This window comes from Alexandromys fortis, unplaced genomic scaffold (assembly GCF_014885135.2).
Source record: "Alexandromys fortis isolate MF-2015 unplaced genomic scaffold, M_Fortis_MF-2015_v1.1 scaffold_217, whole genome shotgun sequence".
Classification (NCBI taxonomy): domain Eukaryota; kingdom Metazoa; phylum Chordata; class Mammalia; order Rodentia; family Cricetidae; genus Alexandromys; species Alexandromys fortis.
Genome location: NW_026068098.1, coordinates 1,470,720 through 1,496,513, shown reverse-complemented (window position 1 = coordinate 1,496,513; position 25,794 = coordinate 1,470,720). Strand labels below are relative to the sequence as shown.

The following is a 25,794-nucleotide window of genomic DNA, read 5'->3' as shown; positions in this document are numbered from 1 at the left end:
TGCTGTTGTTTCTCAAAGCCCAGACTAATCTTAACTCTAGATGATTCTGCCTCAGCCTCCCCAGTGCTAACATCATAAGCGTGCACCATCACAACTGGAAGATTTACTTTAATAGTTTCTTAAAAACAAGTAGGCGCCGGTAGTGGCTCATCTTTAATCCTAATCCCAGCACTCGGGAGGCAGAGGCAGACGGGTCTGAGTTTGTGGCCATCTTGTCTACAGAGCAAGTTTCTGGACAGCCAGGGCTTCACAACCAAAACACAACTTAAAAATCAAGTGCATGTTGTTAAATTTGCCTAATAAAGACGGGTCGAGCTTAATAACAGGAAAGAAAAGGTAAGAACAGACTCCAGGTCTCCAAGGAGCGCGAAGAGAAAGAGGCGGCGCATGAGACTGCCGTCACCGAGAGGGCGGTGCAGCTTTATTGCGCACGCTCGCGCCCCGCCCCCCCCCGGCCCTCACAGAGCGCATGCGCGTACAGGGCTCGCTAGTCTGACTGGCTATTGCCAAATGGCTTTGCTGGCGGCAAAGTTGAGCCTGAGGAGCTGGCGGGGCGATGTGTAGCGACTTTCTCAAAGCCGAATCCGGGACGGAGGTGAAAACCGCGGGGCGGTAGGAGGGCCGCGCAACACTAGGGGAGGTCACCCGGCGTCCAGGGCCACCGTGGGGATGCGGCGACACTCTCCATGGCGCGCTGTGCTGCCGAGCTGGGGAAAGGGCGGGCCGCTAGCTGAGCATCTGAAGACTTTTCTGGGATAGGTGATGTTTAGGTATCTTGTTTCACCTCTCTAATCTGCCTGTGGCATCGGACCCTCGCTATCCCAGAATACATTTGTGGTCTGTCTCTCTAGAGCCTCGCAAGCCATTTCATTCAGGAATAGAACTATTAACTGTGGGTGTTAATGACTCAAGTACTGTGTAGCTAAGAGTTAGGAGTAAGAAACAATAAAAAGTGGACCAGCGTGGTGGCGCTCACCTTTAATCCCAGCACTAGAGAAGCAGAGGCAGGCAGATTTCCCTGAGTTCGAAGGTAACCTGGTTTATATAGATAGTTCCAGGCAAGCTACGGGGCTAGTGAGACTCTCTCAAATAAACAATAATAATCGAAGCTGTGTTAAAAGGTAAAGTAGATGGTAAAAGCATGCCAACCAAAAGCGGGTCTGTAAGACAAATTATAGGAGGAGATACTTAGATGTTTTCAGACAGGATCTACATAGCTCATTCTTGGCCTTGAACTTGCTGTGCAACTGAGGAGAATATTAAACTTCTTTTGTTTATTTATATAAATTATGTATATGTGTGTATGTCTGTCGGTTGGTATGTGCAGATGCATTGGAAGACAGAAAAAGGTGTGAGATCACTTGAGTCACCTGAACCAAACTCATGCTCTCTGTAAGAGCAGTACCTAATCTTAACTTCGGAGCCATCTCTCCAACTCCTAACCTTCAACTTCTGATCCTCCTGCCTCCCAAATGCTGGGATTTCCGAGAGTATACTGGGTTATGCCCTGCCAGGGATGGAACCCAGGAATTCATGAATACTAGGCAATGGCTCTACCACCAGAGCTACAATTTTCAACCCCTGAACTGGCGTTTTAAGGACCATCTGAAGTAGTTTGCTGAGAAGGAGGAGGAGGAGGTGACAGTCTAAGCAGAGGGAGTAGCTCAGGCATGGTCTGAATCTACCAAGGGCAACATTTAGGGCTGGGGTTCTCAACCTGTGGGTTGTGACCCCTTTGGCAAAACTCTTATCTCCAAAATCAAAGGTATTTACATTACAATTCATAATAGTAGAAAAATTATAGTTATGAAGTAACTATAATTAAATTAAATAATTTTAAGGCTGGGGATCACCACAACATGAGGAGCTGTCTTAAAGGGTTGCAGCATTAGGAAGGCTGAGAACCACTGCTTTAGGAAACAGCCAGTGTCTCTATAGAGTTGGAACACAGAGAATGTTGGGAAGCGAGCTCTAAGAGATAGTGAAGGATGTGTCTCCCAGGGTAAGGAGGGGTGCACTCACGGACACAGGAAAGGACACCAACAAAGACACTGTTTCCCGCTTCCCTCCCAGTTCCCCCTCCAGGCATTTCATAGCCCTGCATAGTAAACACTATAAATATTGATAACAATTGCTGATTTTCTTTTCTTTTTCTTTTTTTTTTTAAATATTTATTTATTATACAATATTCTGTCTGTATGTATGCCTGCAGGCCAGAAGAGGGCACCAGACCCCATTACAGATGGTTGTGAGCCACCATGTGGTTGCTAGGAATTGAACTCAGGACCTTTGGAAGAGCAGGCAATGCTCTTAACCTCTGAGCCATCTCTCCAGCCCCTGCTGGTTTTCATAGGGGAAAAAAAAGCTACAAGATAGCCCCCCTTTGCCAGAGACAAATATCAAGAAAGACAAATAGCATTTACTTAAGTATAATTAGTTTTGTGTAATCACAGACATAAACTTTAAGTTTTTTATTTTATTAATTTGAATGCTTTGTCTCATGTTTATGAGTATACCACATCTGTGCCTGGGCCCACGGAGCTCAGAAGGATCATCAGATTCCCTGGAAATAAGTTACAGGCAGTTGTGAATTGCCATTTGGATAGTAATTGAACCTGGGCCTTTTGCAAAAGCAACAAGTACTCCTTTTTTAAAAAATAGATTTATTATTTATTTTACATCCTGTTTTCCCTACCTTTCTTCCCATTGTAGGGAGCTACTCCTCCCCTCCCCCACCAATCCACTCCTCCTCTGTTTCTGTTCAGAAAGTTGATTCTGTGGGGTTTCTTGTGATGTCTTTGACCCCCCCTGGCTTGTGCAGTCCTCCAGCTTGGCCTAATGCTCCAACAGTTACTGGATGAAGGGCTCTCTGATGACAATTAGGGTAGTCACCAATCTGATTACAGAAGATGACCAATTCAGGCTACGTATCCAACTGTTGCTAGGAGTCTTAGCTGGGATCATAAAATGGCCAGTTCAGGGTATGTATCCACTGTTGCTAACAGTCTTAGCTGGGGTCATCCTTGTAGATTCCTGGAAGTTTTCCTGGCACCAGGGGTCTCCCCCCCCCCCCATCCTCCAGCCACTCCCTCAACCCAATCCCTCCTGTTTCCATCCCCTCCCACCCCCAGTCCACCATGAGATCTCTCCTATTTCTGCTTCCTGGGGAGATCATGCGTCCACCCTTGTGCCCTCCTATTTACCTAGCCTCTCTGGGTCTGTGGATTATAGCATGGTTATCCTTATTTTACAGCTAATATCCACTTATAAGTGAGTACATACCTTGCTTGTTTTTCTGATCTGGGTTAACTCACTAAAGATGATTTTTTTTTTTTACTTCAATCCAGTTGCCTTCAAATCTCATGATGTCATTTTTTTTTTTAAACCACTGAGTAGTACTCCATTGTGTAAATGTACCACATTTTCTTTATCCATTCATCAGTGGAGGAACATCTAAGTTGTTTTCAGGTTTTGGCTGTTACAAATAAAGCTGTATGAACATAGTTGAGCAAGTGTCCTTGTGGTATGATTTAGCATCCTTTGGGTATAGGCCCAAGAATAGTATCTCTGGGTCTTGAAGTAGATTGATTTCCAATTTTCTGAGAAACTACCATACTGATTTCCAAAGTTTGCACTTCCACCAGCAGTGGTTGAATGTTCCCCTTGTTCCACATCCTCTCCAGCGTAAACTGTCATTTGTGTTTTAGATCTTAGCCATTCTGAGAGGTACAAGAATCTCAGCATCATTTTGATTTGTGTTTCCCTGATGGCTAAGGATGTTGAACATGTCTTTTAAGTGTTTCTCTGTTTTTGAAGATTTGAGATTCTTTTTAAGAATTTTCTGTTTAGATCTGTACCCCATTTTAAAATTTGATTATTTGGTTCTTTGATGTCTAGACCTGATGTCTTGAGTTTTTTATGTATTTTGGAAATCAGCCCTCTATTGGATGTGAGGATGATGAAGATCTTTTCCCATTATGTATGCTGCCATTTTGTCCTATTGACAGTGTCCTTTGCCTTACAGAAGCTTTTCAATTTCATGAGGTCCCATTTATTAATTATCAGTTTTAGTATCTGTGCTAGTGTTCTAGTAAAGAAGTTGTCTCCTGAAAAGGGATTGGGGAATGGGAGGAGAAGAGGGAAGGGGAACTGGAATTGGTATGTTTTAAAAAAAAAAAATGTCTCCTGTGCCAGTGTGATCAAGGCTATTATTTCCCACTTTTCTCTCAGGTTCAGTGTAACTGGATTTATGTTGAGGTCTTTGATGCACTTGGACTTGAGTTTGTACGGGATGATGGATATGGACCTATGTGCGGTCTTCTCCGTGTCTGCATCCAACTATGCCAGCACCATTTGTTGTTCTTATTATTATAGCTCTGTAGTAGAGCTTGAAGTCAGGGATGGTGAAGCTTCAAGAAGTTTTTTTGTTGTACAAGATTGTTGTAGCTATTCTGGGTTTTGTTGTTGTTTTCATATGAAGTTGAGTATTGTTCTTTCGAGGTCTGTAAAAAGTTGTGTTGGAATTTTGATGGAGATCACATTGACACTGAAATTGCTATTTTTCCTGTGTTCATTCTGCCAATCTATGAGCGTGGGGGATCCTTTCATCTTCTGATATCCGCAGTTTCTTTCTAAAAAGACTTGAAGTTCTTGTCATGCAGGCCTTTCATTTGCTTGGTTAGAGTTACCCCAAGATATGTTATATTCTTTGTGGCTATTGTAAAGGGTGTTGTTTCTCTGATTTATTTTCTCGACCTGTTTATTGTTTATATATAGGAGGGCTACTGATTTTTTTTTTTAAGTTAAGCTTGTATCCAGCCACTTCGCTAAAAGTGTTTATCAGCGACAGGAGTTTCCTGGTGCATTTTGGGGGGGCTGCTTATGTATACTCTCATGTCATCAGCTAATAGCAATACTTTGACTTCTTCCTTTCCAGTTTGTATCCTCTTGATCTCCCCTTGTTGTCCTATTGCTCTAGCTAGAACTTCAACTTGAATAGATATGGAAAGACTGAGCAGACTTTTCTTGTTTCTGATTTTAGTGGAATTGCTTTGTCTTTACAATTATTTGATGTTGGATGTCAGCTTGTTGTATATTGCTTTTATTATGTTTAGGTATATTCATTGTATCCCTGATCTCTCCAAGACTTTTATCATGAAGTAGTGTTGGAATTTTGTCAAAGGCTTTTTTCAGCATCTAATGAGATGCTGGTTTTTTTCGTTGAGTTTACAAGTTCTCTTAACCATTGAGTTATTGCTCCAGCCCCTGAAATACACTTTTTTGTTTGTTTGTTTTTGTTTTGTTTTTATGGAGACAGGGTTTCTCTGTGTTACCTTGGCTGTCTTGAAACTCACTCTGTAGACCAGGCTATCCACTAATTCAGAAATCCACTTGTCTCTGCCTTCTGAGTGCTGGGATCAAAGCCATGCACCACCACCACCTGCTAAAATACACTTTTTTAAAACAAAGAGGAAAGGATTCTACCAGGCTGCTCCTATGGCCATTTCTTTTTGCACTTCTTTTGTCGTTGTTGTTTTGAGTCAGGGTCTCATGTAGTCCAGGCTGACTGTGAACTGTGTAGCTAAAATATCTTTGAACTCATGATGCCACTGCACTGGGATTACAGACGTGTACCACCACGCTTGGTTTCTGCATTTTTTTTTCCTTACTGGAAAAAAAAAAAGTTAGATCATGAAGGTTTATCTAATTGTCAGCTTGATGGGTTTTAGAATCACCACACTGTATACAAAGGAGAAAGTAAGAAAGTGAGCTGAGCACCAGTGCTCCTGACTGGATGCCATGCCTTAGCCACCATGCGCTCTGCCTTGATGGTCTGTATCTCCCGGAACCGCAAGACAAAATAGGCCTCCCTCCTCCTTATGCTGCTTTTTGTCAGGTGCTCTTGTCTCAGCAATTGAGACAAGTAACTAATATAGAGGGGACGGGAGAATGTATCAAAACGATGCCTCCGCTGAAAGTCCCTGCAGAGCTGCTGCTGTGACTCACTGATCGGCAGAGTGCTGCCCTAACATGCCCAGGCTCTGGCTCTGATCTCCAGTCCATGTACAACCAGGCAAGCGTTCAAGGCTGTCCTGTTACAGAGCGAGGTGGAGGCCAGCATGGGTTACACGAGTCCCTGTCTCAAAAAAAAAAAAAAAAAAAAAAAAAAAAAAAAAAGAGGGTGGAGGCTGGCGAGCGCCTTCTTGGGCAAAGGGCTTCCCGTGAAGCCTTACAACCTGACTTTGAACCCTAGGACCAACATGGTAAAAGATCGGATTTCAGCGGGCTGTTCTCTGACCTTAACACGTGCGTCATGTCTTACCTGCATGTGCGTGAATGTGCACACTTAAATCAATGTGATAAAAAAAAGTTCCAAGTTCCTTTTGATACTGGTAGCCGACCAGAGATGGACACTCAGACAGTTTATAACCAGCTGAAAGTCTTTAGTCCTGCTGTCTGGGACCACACCCAGGTGTTGCGGGTGCACCTAGGAGTGTCCAGAATATGGTTTGTTTTTAAGGGCAGAGACCTCATCGAGGCTTCTCCCTTAGTGGCCGCAGGCGGGTTTCACAAAGTAAGTAATTTGAAGTGAGAAATTTTAACAGAAGCTACACGCCACTAATTAGCGGGCAAGTGGGGTAGAGTTGGGAGGAGAGAAAGAGGGGAGGGATGGTGTTCCTGAGCAAACAGGCAACTAAGGTGAACAGTTAGCTGGACCCCTCCAGCTTTTTTCCTCATGAGCAAGCAGTTTTAACAAAGGCTAAGATAACTCAGCGAGGACATCCTGACTTTTGGTTCCTAGAACAGAGTTGAGTTGTTTTCCATGGGATTCTCCATCGAGGAGATCAGATTCTAGTTAAACCTGGAATGGCTTCAGCAAGAATACAAGATGGAGGAACAGTGTCTATCCCTGTCACACCGGAAAGGCTCAGTGTGGGCAGACAGTGCGGCCTAGTGTATTGTTCTATTTGCTGTGATAAAACGTGATGACAAAGCAATTGGGAAAGAAAGGGTTTGTTTGGCTTACACTTGGCAATTACAGCACATCATTGAGGGAAGCCAAGGCAGGAATCAGAGCAGAGGCCTTGGAGGACGACCTGTGGCTGGGGTTAGCACCACAGTGGCCTGGGCCCTCCCTCATTATCCATTAACCAAGAAAATGCCCCAGAGATTTGTCTAAGGCCAATCCAATAGACATTATTTTCTCTATTGAAGTCTCTTCCCAGAAGACCCTAGATTGTGTCAAATTAACAAAGAACCAACCAGCACACACCTAGCATACTCAGTGTCAGCCGCGGGGTTTTAAAAAGTCAATACCATACTTTCCCAGCTCTTTTCGGATCTTATAGACATTTCTTTCTAGCTGAAAATTTAAAGCATAGTCTGGTGTAACTTCCTAACGAAATCTGTGTTTGTTTGTACGTGTACATATTCCATACTGCATGCAGAGGCCAATTAGACTGACAGATCAGCAAACTACAGGGATCGTCTGGTCCCTACCCACCCACCTGCCACCCCCAGATGTTACGTATGTGCACTCCTGCACCTGCCTGGCTTTACGTAGGTCTGGGGGTCTGCATCGCAGTCCTCACGGTTGCACAGCGAGCACTTCACCCGCTGAGCCATCTCTGAGTACCTTTCCCAATTAAAGCCTAATCATATACCTAATGAAATGCTGATTTATTAAGTTTAAATGTTAGTCTATAAATTGCCTCTGGAAGCAATGTTTAAGGCATATCTTAGTTTTTCTTGACTTTCATGGATTTGTCTTTCCTCTTCCTCTTATAGAATGATTGCTTTTAAAAGGTAATTATAAAACAGCAGCCCTGCTGGGAATACATTTAGAACCCTGGGATTTAATCATATCATATTGGAGTAACAGTTGTCTTTCTGTGTAATATAGACAAATGCTTTGTTCAAGATCCAAGCCTGAGTCTATGCCCTGAAGGACAATTGAATTTTGGAAGTGACTGAGGAGTCTAATTTCACATGTGGAAAGAATTAGTCTTCTGATTTTATTACATTAAATTTAAATTTTTTGGGATGGATTTTTGCTGTATTGTCGACGCAGAACTAGAAACTTGAGCTCCGCCAACCTAAACCTCCCAAGTATTAGAAACTGTAGACATGGGCCACCATGCCTAGCTCTAGTCTTCTGTCTTAGTTACTTTCTATTCCTGGACCAAAAGCAACTTGGGGAGGAAAGGGTTACTTCATTTACAGCTTGTAGCCCCTCAGTAGGGGGTCAGCAGGAAAAGCTCAGGCCATGAAGGAGTGCTGCTTATTGGCTAGCCCAGCCTGCTTTCTTACAGCACCCAGGACCAGCTGCCCAGGGGTGGTCCAGTGGTCCTCCCACTCGATCACTAATTTAAAAATGCTCCCCACAGGCTTGCCTACAGGCTAGTCTAGTGATAACATTTCTTAATTGAGGTTTCCTTTCCCCAGATGATTCTAGCCTGTGTCAAGGTGACAAAACTTAGCCAGCACATCCTCTGATTTTAGTATCTGTGATAAAGCCAAACTTCCACACTGCTTCCCACCTTTGCCCACTGCCCATCCCAGCCGCCTTTCTTCCTCCCCGCCATTTCTTTCCCTGTTTATATGGATGGAAGAGGGTGGCTTCCGGTCTTGTTGGACAGGAGCTGTTTACCTTGTTTTTTGAGACCAGGTCTGCCCCTGGGACCTGGAACTTGCCAGTTAAGATGTGCTGGTTGACCTCGCCAACCACTCCTGCCCAGATTTCCCAGGAGCTTGCTGGGGGTGAAAGAACAGGATGGGTAGCAGAGGAAACAGAGAGAAGAGCCAGCTAAGGCGGGAGACTATTTGCAGACACGTAGATTGTAATTGGCGTGAGTGTTTCTGTTGTATTTTGTTAAGAACGTGTTTATGCATATATACACCTGCATTAAATAATAGTTGTCTTTTCTCTCCTCTATTTCAAATAATGTGACATCAATTGAGACAATAGTGGTTATCGTTTATTTTATGAAGCACTAAAAGACTAAAACATTTATCAGGGGACATTGTCATCTATTCTAAACTATATGTTTGCAGTTGTGCATGGGATAGTTATATCATACGAGGCAGAATTATGACCTAGTTATTATTTTTCATTTGGATATTAAGCATGACATAGATGTGATTGTGAGTCAGGTTGACAAAGTATGGCCTACGATGGCTAATCTTGGTTGTCATCTAGATTATATCTAGAATCAACTAAAACGCAAGCAGGTGGGCACACCTGTGAGAAATTTTTCTTAATTGACCCTTTTGAGGTGGGAAGACCTACCCTAAATCTGGGCCACATTTTCTGCTGGCAGCCCACATAAAAGGGCGTGAAAGAAGGAAGCTTCTTGGGTTTTGCCTGCTTGCCTTCATTCCCATTGGCAAGTTCTTCTGTCCTGTTACTAAGGCATTCCTTTATTGGGATTAGAACCTACTTCTTTGAGGTTCTGACGTATACTGAAGACCAACTGAGACATCCAGCTTCATGGACTGAACAACTTACCAGACTCTTGGCCTTTCTGTCAGGGGCAGCCATTGTTGGGCTGGCCAGACCACAGCCTATAAGCCACTTAAAATGGGCTCTGTACGGGAAGTGCTGTCCTGCTACAGAGGGTTCTGCTGCAGGAATGGTGCCTTTACTAGAAAGGTTCAGTGTTTGTTTCAGCTGTGAAGATGCCTGAAAAAAGGAAAAAGCAGTTGTCTCAGCAGGATTGATTTGACCCCCATTTAATCGGTTCAAAAACTCAGCTTAGCGCCTGTGCATAGATCTCATTAGCCCTTGGCAGTGACTCCAAGGTTGTATGGCAGAGTAGAGAATTCTAAGTTTTAGAAACCAAAGTGATTTTGATTAAATCCTAGTTCTGGAATTTATAAGTTTTCTCATATAAAAAATGGAATAACAATAAATGAGACTGCTGTGTCAGTTAAAGGACACACAGACTCTGCTAGCACAGTAAACACAGACAGTAGCTGTTGTCATAGTAATAGTGATAAAGCATGGCACATACTGATCTTCAGCCTGGTGACGCGCGGCTACCAACTGAGCCATCTTGCTAGCCATGAAGGTTAGGTTTTTGTTTTGCTTTTAATTTTTGTTTGTCCGTGTGCACGCGCACGTGAGTACATGCACCATACATGTGTACCAGTGCCCATGGTAGCCAAGACTGTCAAATATTATTCCTAATAATTTGAAAACTAGCTTTGATTCCATTTCCCTCATTGACATGTAAATCATTGATTCTGCTTTCTGTTAGCTGTTGAGAGGAGTATGCGAGAGCCCAGCCTCTCTACGTGGTAGCCGCCAGGGTGGTGTGTTGAAATGACCACGATAAGCTCATACTTGCATCATAGTTACTCTGTCTCTCACAAGGAAGTATTTTTTGCTTTCCTCACTTAATGGAAGAGAAATCTCAAGTTTGCAGAAGTGGTCTGGCTTTCTGGTTCTGCAGTCTGTCTTTAACTGCTGAAGACTGCTTCTTGCTGCATAGGTTCAGACCTTTTGTTTTGTCTACTCAGATGTGGATTAGTGACTTTTCTCATTGTTGTAACCACTGATAAACAACTTAAGAAAGAGTGTGTTTCAGCTTACAGTTTAAGGGTACAGTCTGCCGTGCAGAGAAAGACATGGCAGCAGGAAGTCCCACTTTGGCAGGGGTGTGCACTCATATCTTGGCAGAACAGGTACCAGAGGACAAGAAACCTTAAAGTCCAATCCCAGTGACCCACTTCTTCCAGCCAGGCCTCACCTCAGTTGAGGTTCATCCCCAGCTGTGGATGAAGTGTCGAGAAACATGAGTTCATGGGAGTGGGGAACATTTTATGTTCAGGTGAAAGCAATCTGCTCCTGGTTTACTGTTGTTTTTACTCTTTGGGGGCCCACCACCCAGCTCACAAATCCATGGAGACTTATTCTTACTTATGAATGCCCAGCCTTAGCTTGACTTGTTTCTAGCCAGCTTTTCTAACTTAAATTATCCCATTTCTCTTTAACTACTACATTTTGCCTCTGGACTTTTTACCTTTTTTCTCTAAATATCCTTCTTTCCTTCTTACTCTTCTTCCTCTCCTCTTGCTCCTCCCTTTCCTGCTCACTCTCACTTTTCTCTAGCCTAGATTTGTCCTCCTATTTATTTTCTCTGCCTGCCAGCCCTGCCTATTCCTCTCTCCTGCCTAGCTATTGACTGTTCAGCTCTTAATTAGACCAGTCAGGTGTTTTAGGCAAGCAAAGTAATACGGCTTCACAGAGTTAAACAAATGCAACATAAAAGAATGCAACATATCTTTACCTCATTAAACAAATATTCCACAGCATAAATGAGTGTAACGCATCTTAAACTAATATTCCACAACAGGTCCCCAGTGCCTTAGGGTCATCTCACAGTACAAATCAGCATTTATTCCAATATCAGAATCTTATAAAGATCAGAATCTTTAACAGCAGCAACACTGTTCAAAGGCTAATGTCTCTTTTGAGACTTAAGGCAATCTCTTAATTCTGACACCCCCCTTCCCATAAAATCAAATACCAAGCAACATATTTCTAATATACAAGGAATAGAGTGAACATTCCCATGACAAAAGAGAGGAATGAGGAATGGGAGTACAGGGAAAGATTAACCAAAACAAGACCGAAGCCTAGCCCTGCAAATGTTAAATCCTGCAGCTCCATGTCTAGCACCTGGCACTCTGGGTGGACTCGGGTCTCTGTTGTGATGTTTGAATCCACCGGGACAAACCAAAGACTAAGGCACAGTTCAAATTTAGATTAAATGAATTTCTTTTACAGATTTATTTATTGTGTATACAGTGTTCTGCCTATATGTCTGCTTACAGGCCAGAAGAGGGCACCAGATCTCGTTACAGATGGTTGTGAGCCAATATATGGTTGCTGGGAATTGATCTCAGGACCTCTGGAAGAGCAACGGCCAGTGTTCTTAACCTCTGACCCGTCTCTCCAGCCCAGATTAAATGAATTTATTCTTCCTGCTAGCAGAAGGACAGCAGCCTGGGAGCCAAACAGCATGCTGTGTTGCAATGGGGTTAAGGTGGGGTTTTAACATTAGAAAGGTGTGCATTACAGCTCTCCATAGAAACTACAGCGGGCAAGAACATTGCTTTACTTCCCTCATTGTTTCTTGCTTTCCCACTATGTAGTAATAAAAAGACCATCCCTTTCCCAGAGTGACCAGCAGGTTTCACAGAAGCAAAGGCAGCTGTCAATGCCTCCCAGCCCTTTATCCTATTCTTATCTCTCCCAGGTGTTCCAGAGCTAAAGGTCACAGGCCCTTAAGGGACGCCTGGATCCATATCAGGTTTCTTTAGTCCTCACAGGGGATCTGTGTAAATTATTACCCAGGTCTAATGGCTGGGATAGAGTCGTTCATTCTGTGTCATCAGTGTAGGGCTGACTGTCATGTCCCCACAGCTCCAAAGGACTTGGGAATTCCCTGCATTTCAGCTCTGGCCTGCAGCACACATAGCTTCCTCTCATGAGCCGCTCCATGCTGTAGATTTTCCTAGGGGATGTTTCACGGTCTTGCATCTTTTGAGGTTTCTACTGAAACTTAGACTTCATCATCACAGCTTCACATCGTGACCTCCAAACCTGCCACACAGTGCTGGTCGCCACAGCTTTCTGTCCCTATAGCATCAGGCACCGTTGTATGCCTGTAACCAGGGCATGGCCTAAATGTTCCCCCATCTTGAGATTTCTGCCACCAAACAAATACATACTTTTATATTCAGGCTCACCGAGTTCGAAATGCAGCCAGATTTTTTGCTAGAATGTAGCTTGAATGATCTAGCTCCATTTCCAGTGGGAAGTGGGCCTTCACTGTCTGCATTTCTCTCTTCAGTCTGGCCTTCCAGACTCCCGCCGGGATGACCCGTCAAGCTCTGCATGCAGCTTTCTAGAGCTGTTCTGCCCTTCTGCCCGTAGCTCAGAACTCTTTCACATTCCTCCTGCAAACCAACCCCCCCCCCACACACACACACCCTTGTTTTCTGTATTAGTTGCTTTTCTCTTTTCTGCAACCAGATACCCTGCAAAAACAGCTTAAGAGTTCACTTTAAGTTCATCGTGGTGGGGAGCTCATGGCAGCAGGGGTTTGGTCACAACTCATCCTTGGCCAGGAACTAAGGGAAGATGCAAGGTGTTTGCTTTTGTTAGCTGTGTCAGTGTGACACAGCCTAGAGTCAGCTGAGGAATCGCCTAGATCAGACTGCCCCGTGGGCTGGCTGTGGCTGTTTTGCTTATTGACTGATCCTGTGGGGCCCATAGGTGCTGGCCATGGGCTGTTTAAGAAAGCTGGCTGAACTTGAGGCAGAGAGCAACAAGCAGTGTTCCTCCATGGTTTCTGGTTCTGGTGTCTGCTTTTGTAGGCCTGGCTTCTCTCTGCGATGAACCGTGACTGGAAGTGTAAGCCAGGTAAATCCTTTCCTCCTCTAAGCTGCGTTTGTCAGTGTTTTAACACAGCAGCGGAAGGGAAACTAGGACCCTACAGCTCAGCTTACTTTCCTTCTTACCCGGTCTGCTACCCTGGCCTGTGGTGGCACTGCACACATTCACGGAGGTTCTTTCCTCTTGAGTTGAACCTCACTGGAACACCCTCATAGACCTGCCCAGAGGTGTATGTCCTTGGTGGTTCTACCCCAATCGAGAAGCCCCCTGTTTCATTCAACAAGCTCTTGCAGCTCAAATCAGCGTTCACTCTGCCTGCAGCCGTGCTCTTCATGCATTTTGGCTGCACCCTCTTGTGCCTGCTGCACCACCTGTGGCCCGGGTACTTGGACTCCTACTTACTTTTAAATACAGCTAAGTCTAGCGCTCTTTAGGGAACCTTTCCTCTGCCTTCCCCCTTTGGGGAAAGACAAAATGATAAAATGAGGCAAATTAAACCAGACCACTGTATAACTAACTGGTGTAAGTACAAAAACTGTTGCTGTCCAATACACCAATGGTAAATAGCTTGTCTTATGACCTGCAGTTGCTGTTTATTCCTTTGAAGGGTCAGACTTATTTTGCATCAGTAGATCTGATATATAAATTAAAAATTAAATATTTTAAAAATAAATGAACAGACCTAGGCATGGTGGCATGTACCTTTAACACCAGCACTTGGGAGACAGAGAGCAGGGGGGTCTCTGTGAGCTTTTTAGGCCAACTTGATGTCTACAGCAAGCCAGCTACATACCAGGGACTGCAGACATGGCTCCGCAGGTAAATGTTGCTGCTCCAGCAGAAGCCCCAATAGGTTTGCAGCACCCACACTGGTACTTACTCCACTGTTAACTCCAACCCCTCCCCTGGCCTGGAGCACCTGTTTACACGTGGCATAGAAACACATACATAAATATGAAGTCTTTAGACATAAACATAGTGCTTCTCCTAAATTATATTCCCCTGTTAGTATTTTCCTCTAAATCTTCAAATTACGATCGTAAAGATTTTTAAAATTTACATAAATATGTATTCCTAGGATGTTGTATCCTTTTAAGTAATGAATTTTCCTCCTTTTCTTTTGTAAGCTCCTTGCCCGACTTGAAGGAAGGAGCTCCTTGAAAGAACTCGAACCCAACCTGTTCGCTGATGAGGAGTCACCAGTGCATGGTAAAACACAGCGCTTAGCGGGAAAGCCTGTGGGAGGAAGTTCTGTGGGGCCAGTTTGCACACGATCTCATGGGCACCTGCATTCCACGTCCACACCTAGTCCTAGAGGAAGGACACCAGCACAGGTGGTAGGTAGCTCCAGGCCTCCTGTCTGTCAAGGATACCATCTTCAGCACACACACTGGCCTCTTTCCCAGCACACGGTATTCATGGGAATTCTGCCTGGCCTAGTTTTCATTCTTTTTCATTAGACATTTGCAGAGTTGCAAGAGTCCTGAGGTTCCCAGTTGTTCTCTTAATGTTTCTCCAGCAGGAAAAAGCAGGAAAGTTTACAGGGAACGTTGAGTACTTGAGCTTAGTTATAGCGTAATGCATAGAATTTGGGTGTCTAATTGGTTGTGAGCCACTTTTTGGGGTGACTTGTGCCGTGATCCTAGCCGTGGTGTGTTCGTACATTCCAGGGTGGGGGTTTGAGGATTAGAAATGTTAGGTAGGGGAACAGAGATATGAAAGAGATATGAAAGACACGGGATAGTGCCAGGAGGGCAACTCAGCAGATCCTGAAAGCGGAATTCCCGAGTTGTAAGTTCTGAGTTTGCCCGTGCTTAATTTCCTCACAGTTTTATACCCCAGTACGAAAGGGGGAAGAAGACAAAAAGACACATGGACACATGGCCCAAAGGACAACCAGAACAGTCGTCTGCTCCGTCATTTACTTGAGACATTAAGCCGTTAGTTATTGAGAAAAGTATCTGATGTTTGGGGCAGTGAACCCAGCCTAGACAAAGTATCCTGCAGGTAGCCACTCCCTAAATCAAACCTCCTATTTCTGGCTGGAGAGATGGCTCAGCGGTTAAGAGGTTAAGAGCACTGGCTGCTCTTCCGGAGGTCCTGAGTTCAATTCCCAGCAACCACATGGTGGCTCACAACCATCTGTAATGAGATCTGGTGTCCCTTTCTGGCCTGCAGGCATGCATGCAGACAGAACACAATATGCATAATAAATAAATATTAAAAAAAAAAAACACTATTTCAAAAGAAGGAGCAGAGTATGCTTGAATTCTCTGGCCTTTGGTTAGGGTGGATCAGATCTACCTATACTTAACGTCCAAAACACCAAGTAAGCACACCCTAGGTCAGGATAGTTTGTTTTGTAGCCACACTTGTTGCGGACAACTTTGAAAGAACAAAAATAAGCTCAAACTCTCTGACCTTCAGACAAGATGGAATGGGCTCACATTTTGAGTCTCCACAATAATCGAGTTGTCTTTAATATAGTCTCACAGTTTTTTTAACTGTCACCCCAGAAAGAAACCCATCTGTACTGGTAGTCAGCCCTGGGTCACCACAGCCAGCTTTCTCTGTGGACTTGCCCTTTCTGGCGGTCTTGTGTAATTAAGGTGGCCCTCCACGTCTGTCTTTGTAGCATGTATCAGTAGCACACTCCCTCCCCCTTTAAGATTTATTTTATGCATATGATTGTTTTGCCAATTTGTATGTCTGTGTGCACGTGGGTGCCTGGTCCCTGCCAAGATCAGAAGAGGGTGTTAGATTCCCTAGAACTTGAGTTACAAATGCCTGTGAACTGTGATGTGGGTGCTGTGAATGGAACCCAGACCCTTTGCAAAAGCAGCAAGTACTCTTAACCACTGAGCGTGACTCCAGTTCAGTAGCCAGTTCTGTAGTGCTGCATAGTCCCACTGTGAGACTACACTATTGCTTGCTTCTGAATTTTTGGAAGCTTTGAACGGTTCTGCCATGATTTTATGGACAAGTTTTTCTGTGGATACATAGGGTTTGGGTTCTTTTAAGTAGCACATAGAGGGGAGATTGTTAGGTTATAAGGCAACGCTGTGTTGCTTCATCTTTGAAAAAAACAGCCAAAGTGATTTCTAAAATAGCTTCATGTTTTACCTGTGACCTTCAGTGAAGCATCTGTTCCTAATCCCCCACGTCCTAGGCCTAATTATCAATATGTCTTTGTGGCTACAGCATCCTGCTCAGTTCAGAGTGACACCCTGCTGTGCTTCTTTGCCCTTCCCTGGGGGCTGGCTATGTTGCTTGCCTCCACCTGAGCTCACTCAAGTTTGCCCGCCCTTTTAGGAGAAATGTCAGATATTTGCTGATTTTAAAACCAAGTTCCCTTTCATTACCGCATTGTAGTGGCCTTTACATGTTTTAGGTAGAAGATGCATATCCAGTAGATGAAGCTGCACTGTGCCTGTCCACCCGTTGTCTGGACTGTGTTGATTTCCTTTGAGGCACGGCATGGTTAACTTTGAGATTTTAATGTCTCTTCTGTTGTTCTTATTTTAGTGTCCTGTACAAGACTCTTAGTCCCTGTTCCAAGGTCAGAAAGATGTACAGCCAGGTGGTCCCAGCATTTGGGAGATTGAAGCAGGAAGTTCAAAGTTTGAAGCTAGTTTATTGTGTGTAGCAAGATCCTGTCTCAAAAAATAAACAAGAAGATCTCTAGTTTGTCATTAGTTTGTTTTCATTCTTTTCTGGTTAGAAATGCATGCTTCCTTGATTCGAGACCTTTTAAATATACTGAGGCTTGTGCTGTGGTCTGACCAGTGGTTTATTACTCCATGTGCACTGTGGTTGTGTGTTCTCCTGTGCCTGGTCCAAGTGCTCTCTAGATGACTCTTGGTTCTGGCTTTTAGTGCTAACTTCTGCTTCCTTGCTGCACTTGTTTGCAGCTGTTCTGTTTCTAGAGTAGCTATTAACATCTGGCTGTTACCTAATTCTCCCTTCAGTTCCATCTATCTGGCTTCCTGGGCTTAGGGCTTTGAGTATTATGCATACAAAAGTTTATTATTGTTTATGTCTTATTGCTGACTGACTCATTCATCATTATAAAATGTGTCCTTTATACCTCATACATTAGGATGATATTATTTAAAACAAATGCAAAAAACTAAGTGTTGGCAAGACTGTGAGGAAACCAAAATTATCATGTATCTCTGCTAAGATGGGAAAATGGTACAATCGATACCGAGGACAGTATAGAGCTTCCACAGAAGTTAGTGGAACGATGATGCCACATCTTCAAAAAGCAAACAAATGTCCATCAGGGGTTGAAAGGGTAATCCCAGACTGACAGGCTGAGGAGGTGTCACCGTAGGTTTGAGGCTAGCCTGGCTACAAAGTGAGACTTTCAAATTTAGACACAAATAAACAAGAAAGCAGTATATGCATACAGTGAAACCCTTTCACACACAATGTGGATGATATGCATGCAGTGAAACCCTGTCACACACAATGTGGATGACACCTAAGAACCAGGACTAGAGATAGCTCAGCAGTCAAGAGTTTGCACTGCTCTTCCAGGGAGCCAGAGTTTGGTTCCCAGCACCCACATCAGGCAGTTCGTAACCCCCTCAGCTAGGGGACTTCTGGCTGACACTTCTGGCTCCCCTAGGCTCTCACCCTCACTACACATTCCTACACATATACATATAATTTGAAAAAAAAAATTAAGACTGATAGACTAGATGAACTAAGACAAACCACATGATTTTTCTTACCTGGGGTATTAAAAGCACTTAAACAGATACAGAGCTGCAGCTTTGCAAGATCCGGAATTCACTAAGTAGCCCAGGCTGACCTTGAACTTGTAGTTGCCCTCAAATGCCTCAACATTCATCACTCAGAGATTACAAATAACCAACACATCTAGTTTATTTCATATATTTTTAGCCTACACATACTTGCATGCACACACTATTCCAAATAATAACTCTTGTTTTAAAAGTTCATTGTGTGTGGTATTACTATAACAATTTCAGCCTGTTTTGTATTTTATACCTTTTCTGTTTCACTAATTCTCCTTTTCTGGTTTTTGTTGTTTTGTTCTAAATAGATTAGTCTAGCATACTATCTTTTTTCTAAGATTTGTTTATTTTATATAATATGTGTACCTATCTTGCCTGCCTATAAGTCTGTGCCCATGGAGGCCAGAAGAAGGTGTTGAATTCCCTGGATCTGGAGTAGTAGGTGGTTGTGAGCCACCATCTGAGTTCTGAGCCCTCTGGAAGAGCATCCAGTGCTCCTAACTGCTGAGCCATCTCTCCAGTTCCTCTACTGTACTATTTTAAATCCCTTGCTACTCTCTTTCATAATTTTAAAACTATTTTCCTAGTCATTAATTAATGTCTTAATTTATAACAGTCTAGTTTGGATTGATGTCAGCTTGTTAGTCACTCCCTGCTGTGGAGGTCTAGTTAGTCTTCACCATCTTTGTGCTCTTTCTTATTATATCTGTGCACATGTGTCCACCAGAGTGTTTCATTTTACTGCGTGAAAGTGATTGGAAATAGTAGTACAGGTTTGAGGGCTCTGTGGTTTTGTCTGTTTGAGTGTGGGCCTAAGATTCACTGTGTAGCTGAAGTTGACCCTCAGGCATGCTGGGATAAAAGTGTCTATCACCACACCCAGCTTAAAGGTGTTTTGCTTTCATTTTTTAATGTGAATATTTCAAAAGGGAATGTTATGTTAGGAATCTCAATGTCCAAATTTGTGCTTGGTGAGTAGAAATGCAAGTGAAGGGATACTAAGTAAGTTTTCTGGAAAGAAAAATAGTTTGAGGACTAAGGCAAGGAAATAATTTGATTTGTGATTTGATTGTCCAGCTGGCCCCAGATGTCATCATGTAAGGGTCACATCCTGCAGGACTCAGCAGCTCCAGTGCGCACAGGCAGAAGGGTGACATAAACATACTCCTCCTCTCCTCTGCCGTCTGCACACTCACGATTCCTGTGCTGCTTTGTGTCTGACTTTGTGCCACTGTCTACTGTCCTTTCCCTCAGCCCAAAGGACTCTGGGATTGCTGGTTCAGCAGATCTCTGTCCCTGTACTCCATAGGAAAGCATGTCATTTCATACTCACAAGTTAGGCCTTAGGAAAGCAACCGTGTGTTAGGGCAAGGCTTTGTAGCATATCTTTGCATCACATGTTATAGAAACACCCTCATGTTTAGTCACTACCAAAACAACGTGTACTTACATTTAATGTGCTGTAAAACTAGACAGGAGCTCAGCTGACACAGCACACACCAAAGACGGGGTTCTAGACGGGGTTCTAGCATCTGTTACGGGAAGTTTATGGTGCAGAAAGATCCTTGGGCTCTGCGCTGTGGAAGCATTTTAATGCATTTGCAGCTGGAGGCTGTTTTCTGCACCGCCCAGTTTCTGAGTCCTCAGAACTAGGAATTATGATCGGCAAATCCAGTGTATTGGCTCCACAGTTAGGCTAGTGATTGCTGTGGCCTTTTTCTTAGGTATTCTGAAGGCTGTAGCTCTGACTCTTGCCTCAGTCTCTTAGCCCTGACTCCTTGCATCTACTCAAGAGGAGCTGTCAGGGCCAAACCATCCAGATTTCCCCAGCTGTTCAAGTGCCAAGCTCCAGGTTTTTGTTTTTTTTTTCTCTGCCTCCTCTTCTTGTTTTCTTCTTTTTGCTTCAAGTTGTACTTGGCTGGATAAGGGCGCTAACTGTGTGTGTGTGTGTGTGTGTGTGTGTGTGTGTGTGTGTGTGTGTGACAGTTTGCGAACATAACAAAGATCATAACTTCAAGGGAAGATACATGGACTGCCCCATTTATAAAGCATACTGTTTGAACATGTTTTACTGATCTTATAAACATGGACGAGTTTTTCCTGTATATACAAATAATACACATACACACACACAACTTAAAGAAGGAAATACTCACTTTGGCTCATGGTTTTAGTGGGTTCTTGGCCCCAGTACTACCATCATGGAAAGACTGTTCTTCACTTTTGGAGGTCAGGAAGTGGCCAGGACAAGAATTCTCCAGAGACACACATCAGTGGCTTGTTTTGTTCAGCTAGCTCCCACCACTTTTTCCCCCTCCCAGTAAACGCCATCATATGAGGTCATCAAGGGATTTGACCCATCGTGATAGCAACTCTCCCCAGACATGAGTTGTTATTCACTGGCCAGACACTTCCAAATCCAGTCAGTGATGCCCAAGATTGGCCGTCAGTTACGTCAGTTACATAGCTGCTAAGGTGGCGTCTCCTATCAGTGTTAGGGTCCTGAGAGGCTTGGGACGCCTGCTGTAGGTTTCTGCCTTGTGCTTTTGCATGGTCGGCTGTGTCCCTCACCTTCTACGTCAGCACTCTGTACAGCAGGCCAGGTGGACTGTAAGCTCCTGGGACTTCTGTCTCCCTCCCATTTCACCACAGGAATGCTACTGCATCAGCGTCACGTGGGCTCTGAGACCCGAACTCAGGCTCAAGCACAGAAAGCAGTGAGGCTGCAGTGGCCTGAGTCACCCAGGCCCATAGGAGCTTCCCTCTTGCTGTGTGTGTGTTCTCTTGGTGCCGGTTACTCTCTCACTGCTGGGCTGAGGGTGTGGCTCAGTGGTAGAGCTGCTTCCTACCACAGCTAAGGACCTGGATGTCATCTTTAGCACCAACCTGGGTCCTTTCTCAGAGATACTGTATGAATTTCCTTATTTATCCGTGTTTGTCGTGCAGCTGCACGCTAACAGGTGGACTTAGGTGTTTAATTTGCACTTGAGTCCAGCTCTCTGTAAGGGTCTGAGACTCTTCTGTGCCTCGCTGTTGCCCCGCTGCGTCTTGACTGATGGTTCTGAATTTTACACAGGTGATATTCTCGAATTTCATGGTCCAGAAGGAACGGGAAAAACGGAAATGCTTTATCACTTAACAGCCCGGTGCATACTTCCAAAATCAGAGGGCGGACTACAAATAGAGGTCTTATTTATCGATACAGACTACCACTTCGACATGCTTCGCCTCGTGACGGTTCTGGAGCACAGGCTGTCGCGGAGCTCGGAGGAAGCCATCAAGCTCTGCCTGGGAAGGCTCTTCCTGGCCTACTGCAGCAGCAGCATGCAGTTACTGCTCACGCTGCACTCACTGGAGGCGCTCTTCTGTGGCCACCCCTCCCTCTGCCTCCTCATAGTGGATAGCCTGTCGGCTTTCTACTGGACAGACCGCGCCAGTGGAGGAGAAAGCGTGGCCCTGCAGGAATCTACTCTGAAGAAGTGTTCTCAGCTCCTAGAGAGACTCGTCACTCAGTACCGCTTGCTGCTTGTCGCCACAACCCAAAGTCTAATGCAGAAAGCCTCGGACCCGGCACAGGGGCCCTCCAAGCTTCCAGGCGACGGGGCCCTGGACTACAGAGCCTATCTCTGCAAGGCCTGGCAGAAGGCGGTGAAGCACAGAGTCATCTTCTCCAGAGAAGACCAGTCAGAGAGCAGCCGCTTCTTGTTGGTTTCACATCATTTAAAAAGTAACAGTTTAAAAAAACACACTTTTATGATCAGAGAAAGTGGGGTGGAGTTTTGTTGATTTGTCATCAAAAAGGCTTTCGAGAGCTCTGAGGCAAGTCTTTAAAAGTCTTCTATAGGCTAAAGTGGTTTGATTCTGAAGGTTTTGATTCTGGGGAAATTAATACAAACAGTACAGTAAGCTTGAAGCTTCTCTGTCCCTCTAGGCTCTGGAAGGCGTCAGCACGCTGCACCCCACTGTCCTTCTAGGCTCTTGAAGGCGTCCAGCTCGCTGCACCCCACTGTCCCTCTAGGCTCTGGAAGGCATCCAGCACGCTGCACCCCACTGTCCCTCTAGGCTCTGGAAGGTGTCAGCACGCTGCACCCCACTGAGCTTGTTTTGGAACTCAGTAAATGATACATGTTTCAGACTAAGTCATGTTTTGAGTGTTTAGGAAGGGTTTACTGCTGATCCTGGCCTCCTTGAAGAGCTGTGGCTGGAGAGGGTGGGCAGAGCTGTTACTTCAAAGAAATGAGCACAGGGGTCACCTGCTCAGCTGCCTCTGTCTGGAAGCTGGAGTAGGCTGGGTGTGGTGTACTCACTCACCTTGAATTCCCAGCACTGGAAAAACGAGACAGGTGGATCTGTGAGTTCAAGTCCTGCCAGGTCTATATAGTGAGTTCCAGGACAGCCAGGGCTACATAATGTCTCAAAAAGCCAACCAGTAAACAGACAGACAGATAGATGAAGCTGGACTGTCTGAGCCCTCCTCCTCCTCCTCCCCCTCCCCGCCACCCCTCTGAGGGTGTCACAATGTTTCCTTTATAATTCAGGCTGGCTTTCATCCACAGTTCTGCCTCAGCTTCTGCAGTAACCAGGACATCTAGCACACAGTGCTGCACTGCACCTCAGAGCCAGAGAATTCTGATCTGAGTTACACTTGAATTCAAGATGGCTTTCCATTTGCTTGGTTCTGTGTGATTTTTCAAACCTGGAGAAACGATGTACTCATGTAAGAACTCTGAGATTTATTATGGAATGTTCATCTCATTAAATGGTGGATTCTGAAACTGTTAAAATTGTGTATCACTAGTGTTTTCTTCCCTATCTGGAGCAGGCCACTGCGATCAGACAGGGTGCTGCAAGGAGTTGTTCTAGTTCAGACTGCTAGGCTGTGATGAAACACCGTGACCTGAAGAAGGCTGGGGAGTAGTCCGTCCTTGAAGGAAGTCAGGACAGGAACTCATGAAGCAGGAGTCAATACAGAGAGAGGCCATGGAGAGGGGCTGTTTACTCTTGCTCCTCATGGCTTGTTCTATCTGTTTTCTTATAGAACCCAGGACCACCAGCCCAGGGGTGCCCCACCCACAATGGGCCGGGCCCTCCCGCATCAATCACTAATTAAGAAAATGTCCTACAGGCTTGCCAATGGCCGGATCTTTTGGAGGCTCCCTCATCCCTGATGACCCTAACTAGGCAGCACTGAAGTGTAGGAAGAAGGCTTTGGAAGCATCTCTTAGGTGTCTTCACTCAGGCTGGCTGTTCTTCTCAAACCTGTTTATACCACATGTCACATTTGAAGCTTCCCAGTGGTGATGTAGCTGTGTTCTTGTGTTCATTTATGTTTCCAGAGGTTTACGAGTTAAAATGCATCCTAGAGAAGCTGAGACTGAATTTCTTGATGATGAAGGCACAGTGATATGCCTTGCTGGCTGTGCCCGCCCGGTGCCTGTGGGCAGCATCCTTCCCTCCCTGTGTGTCCTCAGTTGACTCTGCTGAGCCTGGTAGGATTGCTCCCTCACCAAGCAGGAAACTTCCTTTTTGACCCAGGGTCTCACTGTGTAGCTCTAGCTGGCCTGGAACTACATAGACCAGGCTGGCCTCCTAAGTACTGGTATTAAAGGTGTGTACCACTGCGCCTTCCTGGCCCACTAATATAATTTTAAAAATACAATTGTATAATTTCCACTTTCTCTTTCTTTCCACCAAACCCTCCCGTGTGCACCGCCCTTCTTGCTCTCCCAGTTTCCTTCATGGCTTCTGGCCTCTTTTAAAGTTGTCCTACACACACACATACACACACACTCCTAAGTATACAACCCCCTTGGGTCTTTTCAATGTTGTATGAGTGTTTTTAGGACTGACTACTTGGTATTGGACAGCCAATGGGAGTGCTCTTTCCTGGGAAGGGCTGTTGCTTCTGCTCTCGGCATTCTTTGGTTGCCCATAGTTTTTTCTCTCCGGGGGTCGGGACCATGAGATTCCTCCCTTCGTATTAGCATGCTTATTGGTGGTGTCAGTGTTGAGGTTTTGTTTCGGCAGACCTGCCGTTGAGCCTCACAGCAGACGTCCTGGTCCTCTGACTCTTACAGTCTTTCCACCCCCTCTTCTGAGATGACCCCGAGCCGTAGTTGCAGGGTTATGTTACAGACGATGATGTTGGGGCAGGACATCGTGATGGCTCCTTCTCTTCATTCTGATTCTTGTGGTTTTCTGTAATGGTCTGTGTTACAAAGAGAAGTTTCTTTGCTGAGGGTCGAGAGCTATACTTTCTGTATTTACAATACAGGTACGAATTATGCTGGTTTAATAAAGTGGTGGCTTATTAATATAGTTTTAAACATTTGTGTATTTGATTTTTCTGTTTTTCCTTTTTTTAATTAAAAAAAAATTCTTGTGTGTGCAGGCAAGGGTGTGGAGTTCAGAGGACAACTCTCAGGGATTGGGTCTCTCCTGCCACCTTGTAGGATCCAGAGATCAAACTCAGGTTATCAGACCTACACATAAACACCTCTACCTAAAACCACCTCACAGGCATTTTCTGAATATTTTTATTACATGCAATGCATGTTACACAGAAGTAGTTGGTTAATATCTCAGGTAGCCTTTAGTTATAGTTTTTAGTTCACTAACAGAAAATAATGGTAACTTGCTGTGAAATAGAGGATAATTTCCTAGAGCTATTTAAAGGTATGTATTAAAATCCTACAGTAAATATTATTTAAGAGAGAAATGTTGAACATGTGCCTTTAAAATTGCCTCAACTTATCAGGCATATTGTCACACGCCTTTACTCCTAGCACTTGAGAGGCAGAGGCAGGTGGGTCTCTGTGAGTTTGAGGCTAGCCTGGCCTACATAGTGAGTTTCAGGACAGCCAGGGCTTTGTAGAGAAACCCTGTCTCAAAACAACAAAAACAAATGAAATTCACTCAAATTGATACTGTACCTGAAGGCCAAATTAATCTCCAGAGTAGGAAACAAGAGTTTTATTGATTTTTTTAAATATATATTTTTATTTTTAAATTAAGTATATATGTGGGGGTGGTATGTACCCATGTAAATGCAGAAGAATTTGCTGGATCCCCTGGCACTGAACTTACCCGCAGTTGTGATCCACCTGATGTGGCTGTTGCCAGCTAAACTCAAGTCCTTGACAAAATCAGTATGCACTTACCTCAGAGCCATCTCTCGCGTGGCTGCGACTGCTCCAGGCTTGCTTAGAACTTACAGTCTCCCTGCGGCTGCCTCCTGAGTACTGGGATTACAGGTGTGCACCACCGTGCCCACTGGAAGGCGGGGCTTTAGTGTGCTAGATACTTCCCATCAACTGCTGGCTCCTTGGCAGTAGTGTGGCGTTGACCCCAGTGCTCTGTGCAGTGTGGACCTGTACGGTTTCCACCTTGTCGAGGGTAGCCACAATGACAACAACGTGCCGCATGCCAAACATCCAGTCCTGTTGGGAAAATGCGGAGTGCAAGACCACACAAGGAGGTCCTGGTACCTGGACTGGTATGGTACGGGCTCAATAATTTAGAATACTTCCAGTACCCTGCTGCATCTAGAACTCCCTGTCAGCAGTATGCTTCTGCATATAATGGGGACAGCTCCTCAACTGATTCAGCTAAGAGAAGAGACAA

General features: G+C 44.7%; 1 protein-coding gene across 1 annotated transcript; it reads left to right on the top strand.

Annotated features, from left to right (window-relative positions):
- The first annotated feature begins 472 nt into the window (after nucleotides 1-472).
- Nucleotides 473-24,435, top strand: Xrcc2 (X-ray repair cross complementing 2). Its single transcript, XM_050123740.1, has 3 exons — nucleotides 473-595; nucleotides 14,533-14,614; nucleotides 21,248-24,435. The coding sequence occupies exons 1-3, from the start codon at nucleotides 557-559 to the stop codon at nucleotides 21,955-21,957; spliced, it is 831 nt and encodes a 276-aa protein (XP_049979697.1). The 5' UTR covers nucleotides 473-556; the 3' UTR covers nucleotides 21,958-24,435.
- The last annotated feature ends 1,359 nt before the right edge of the window (nucleotides 24,436-25,794 follow it).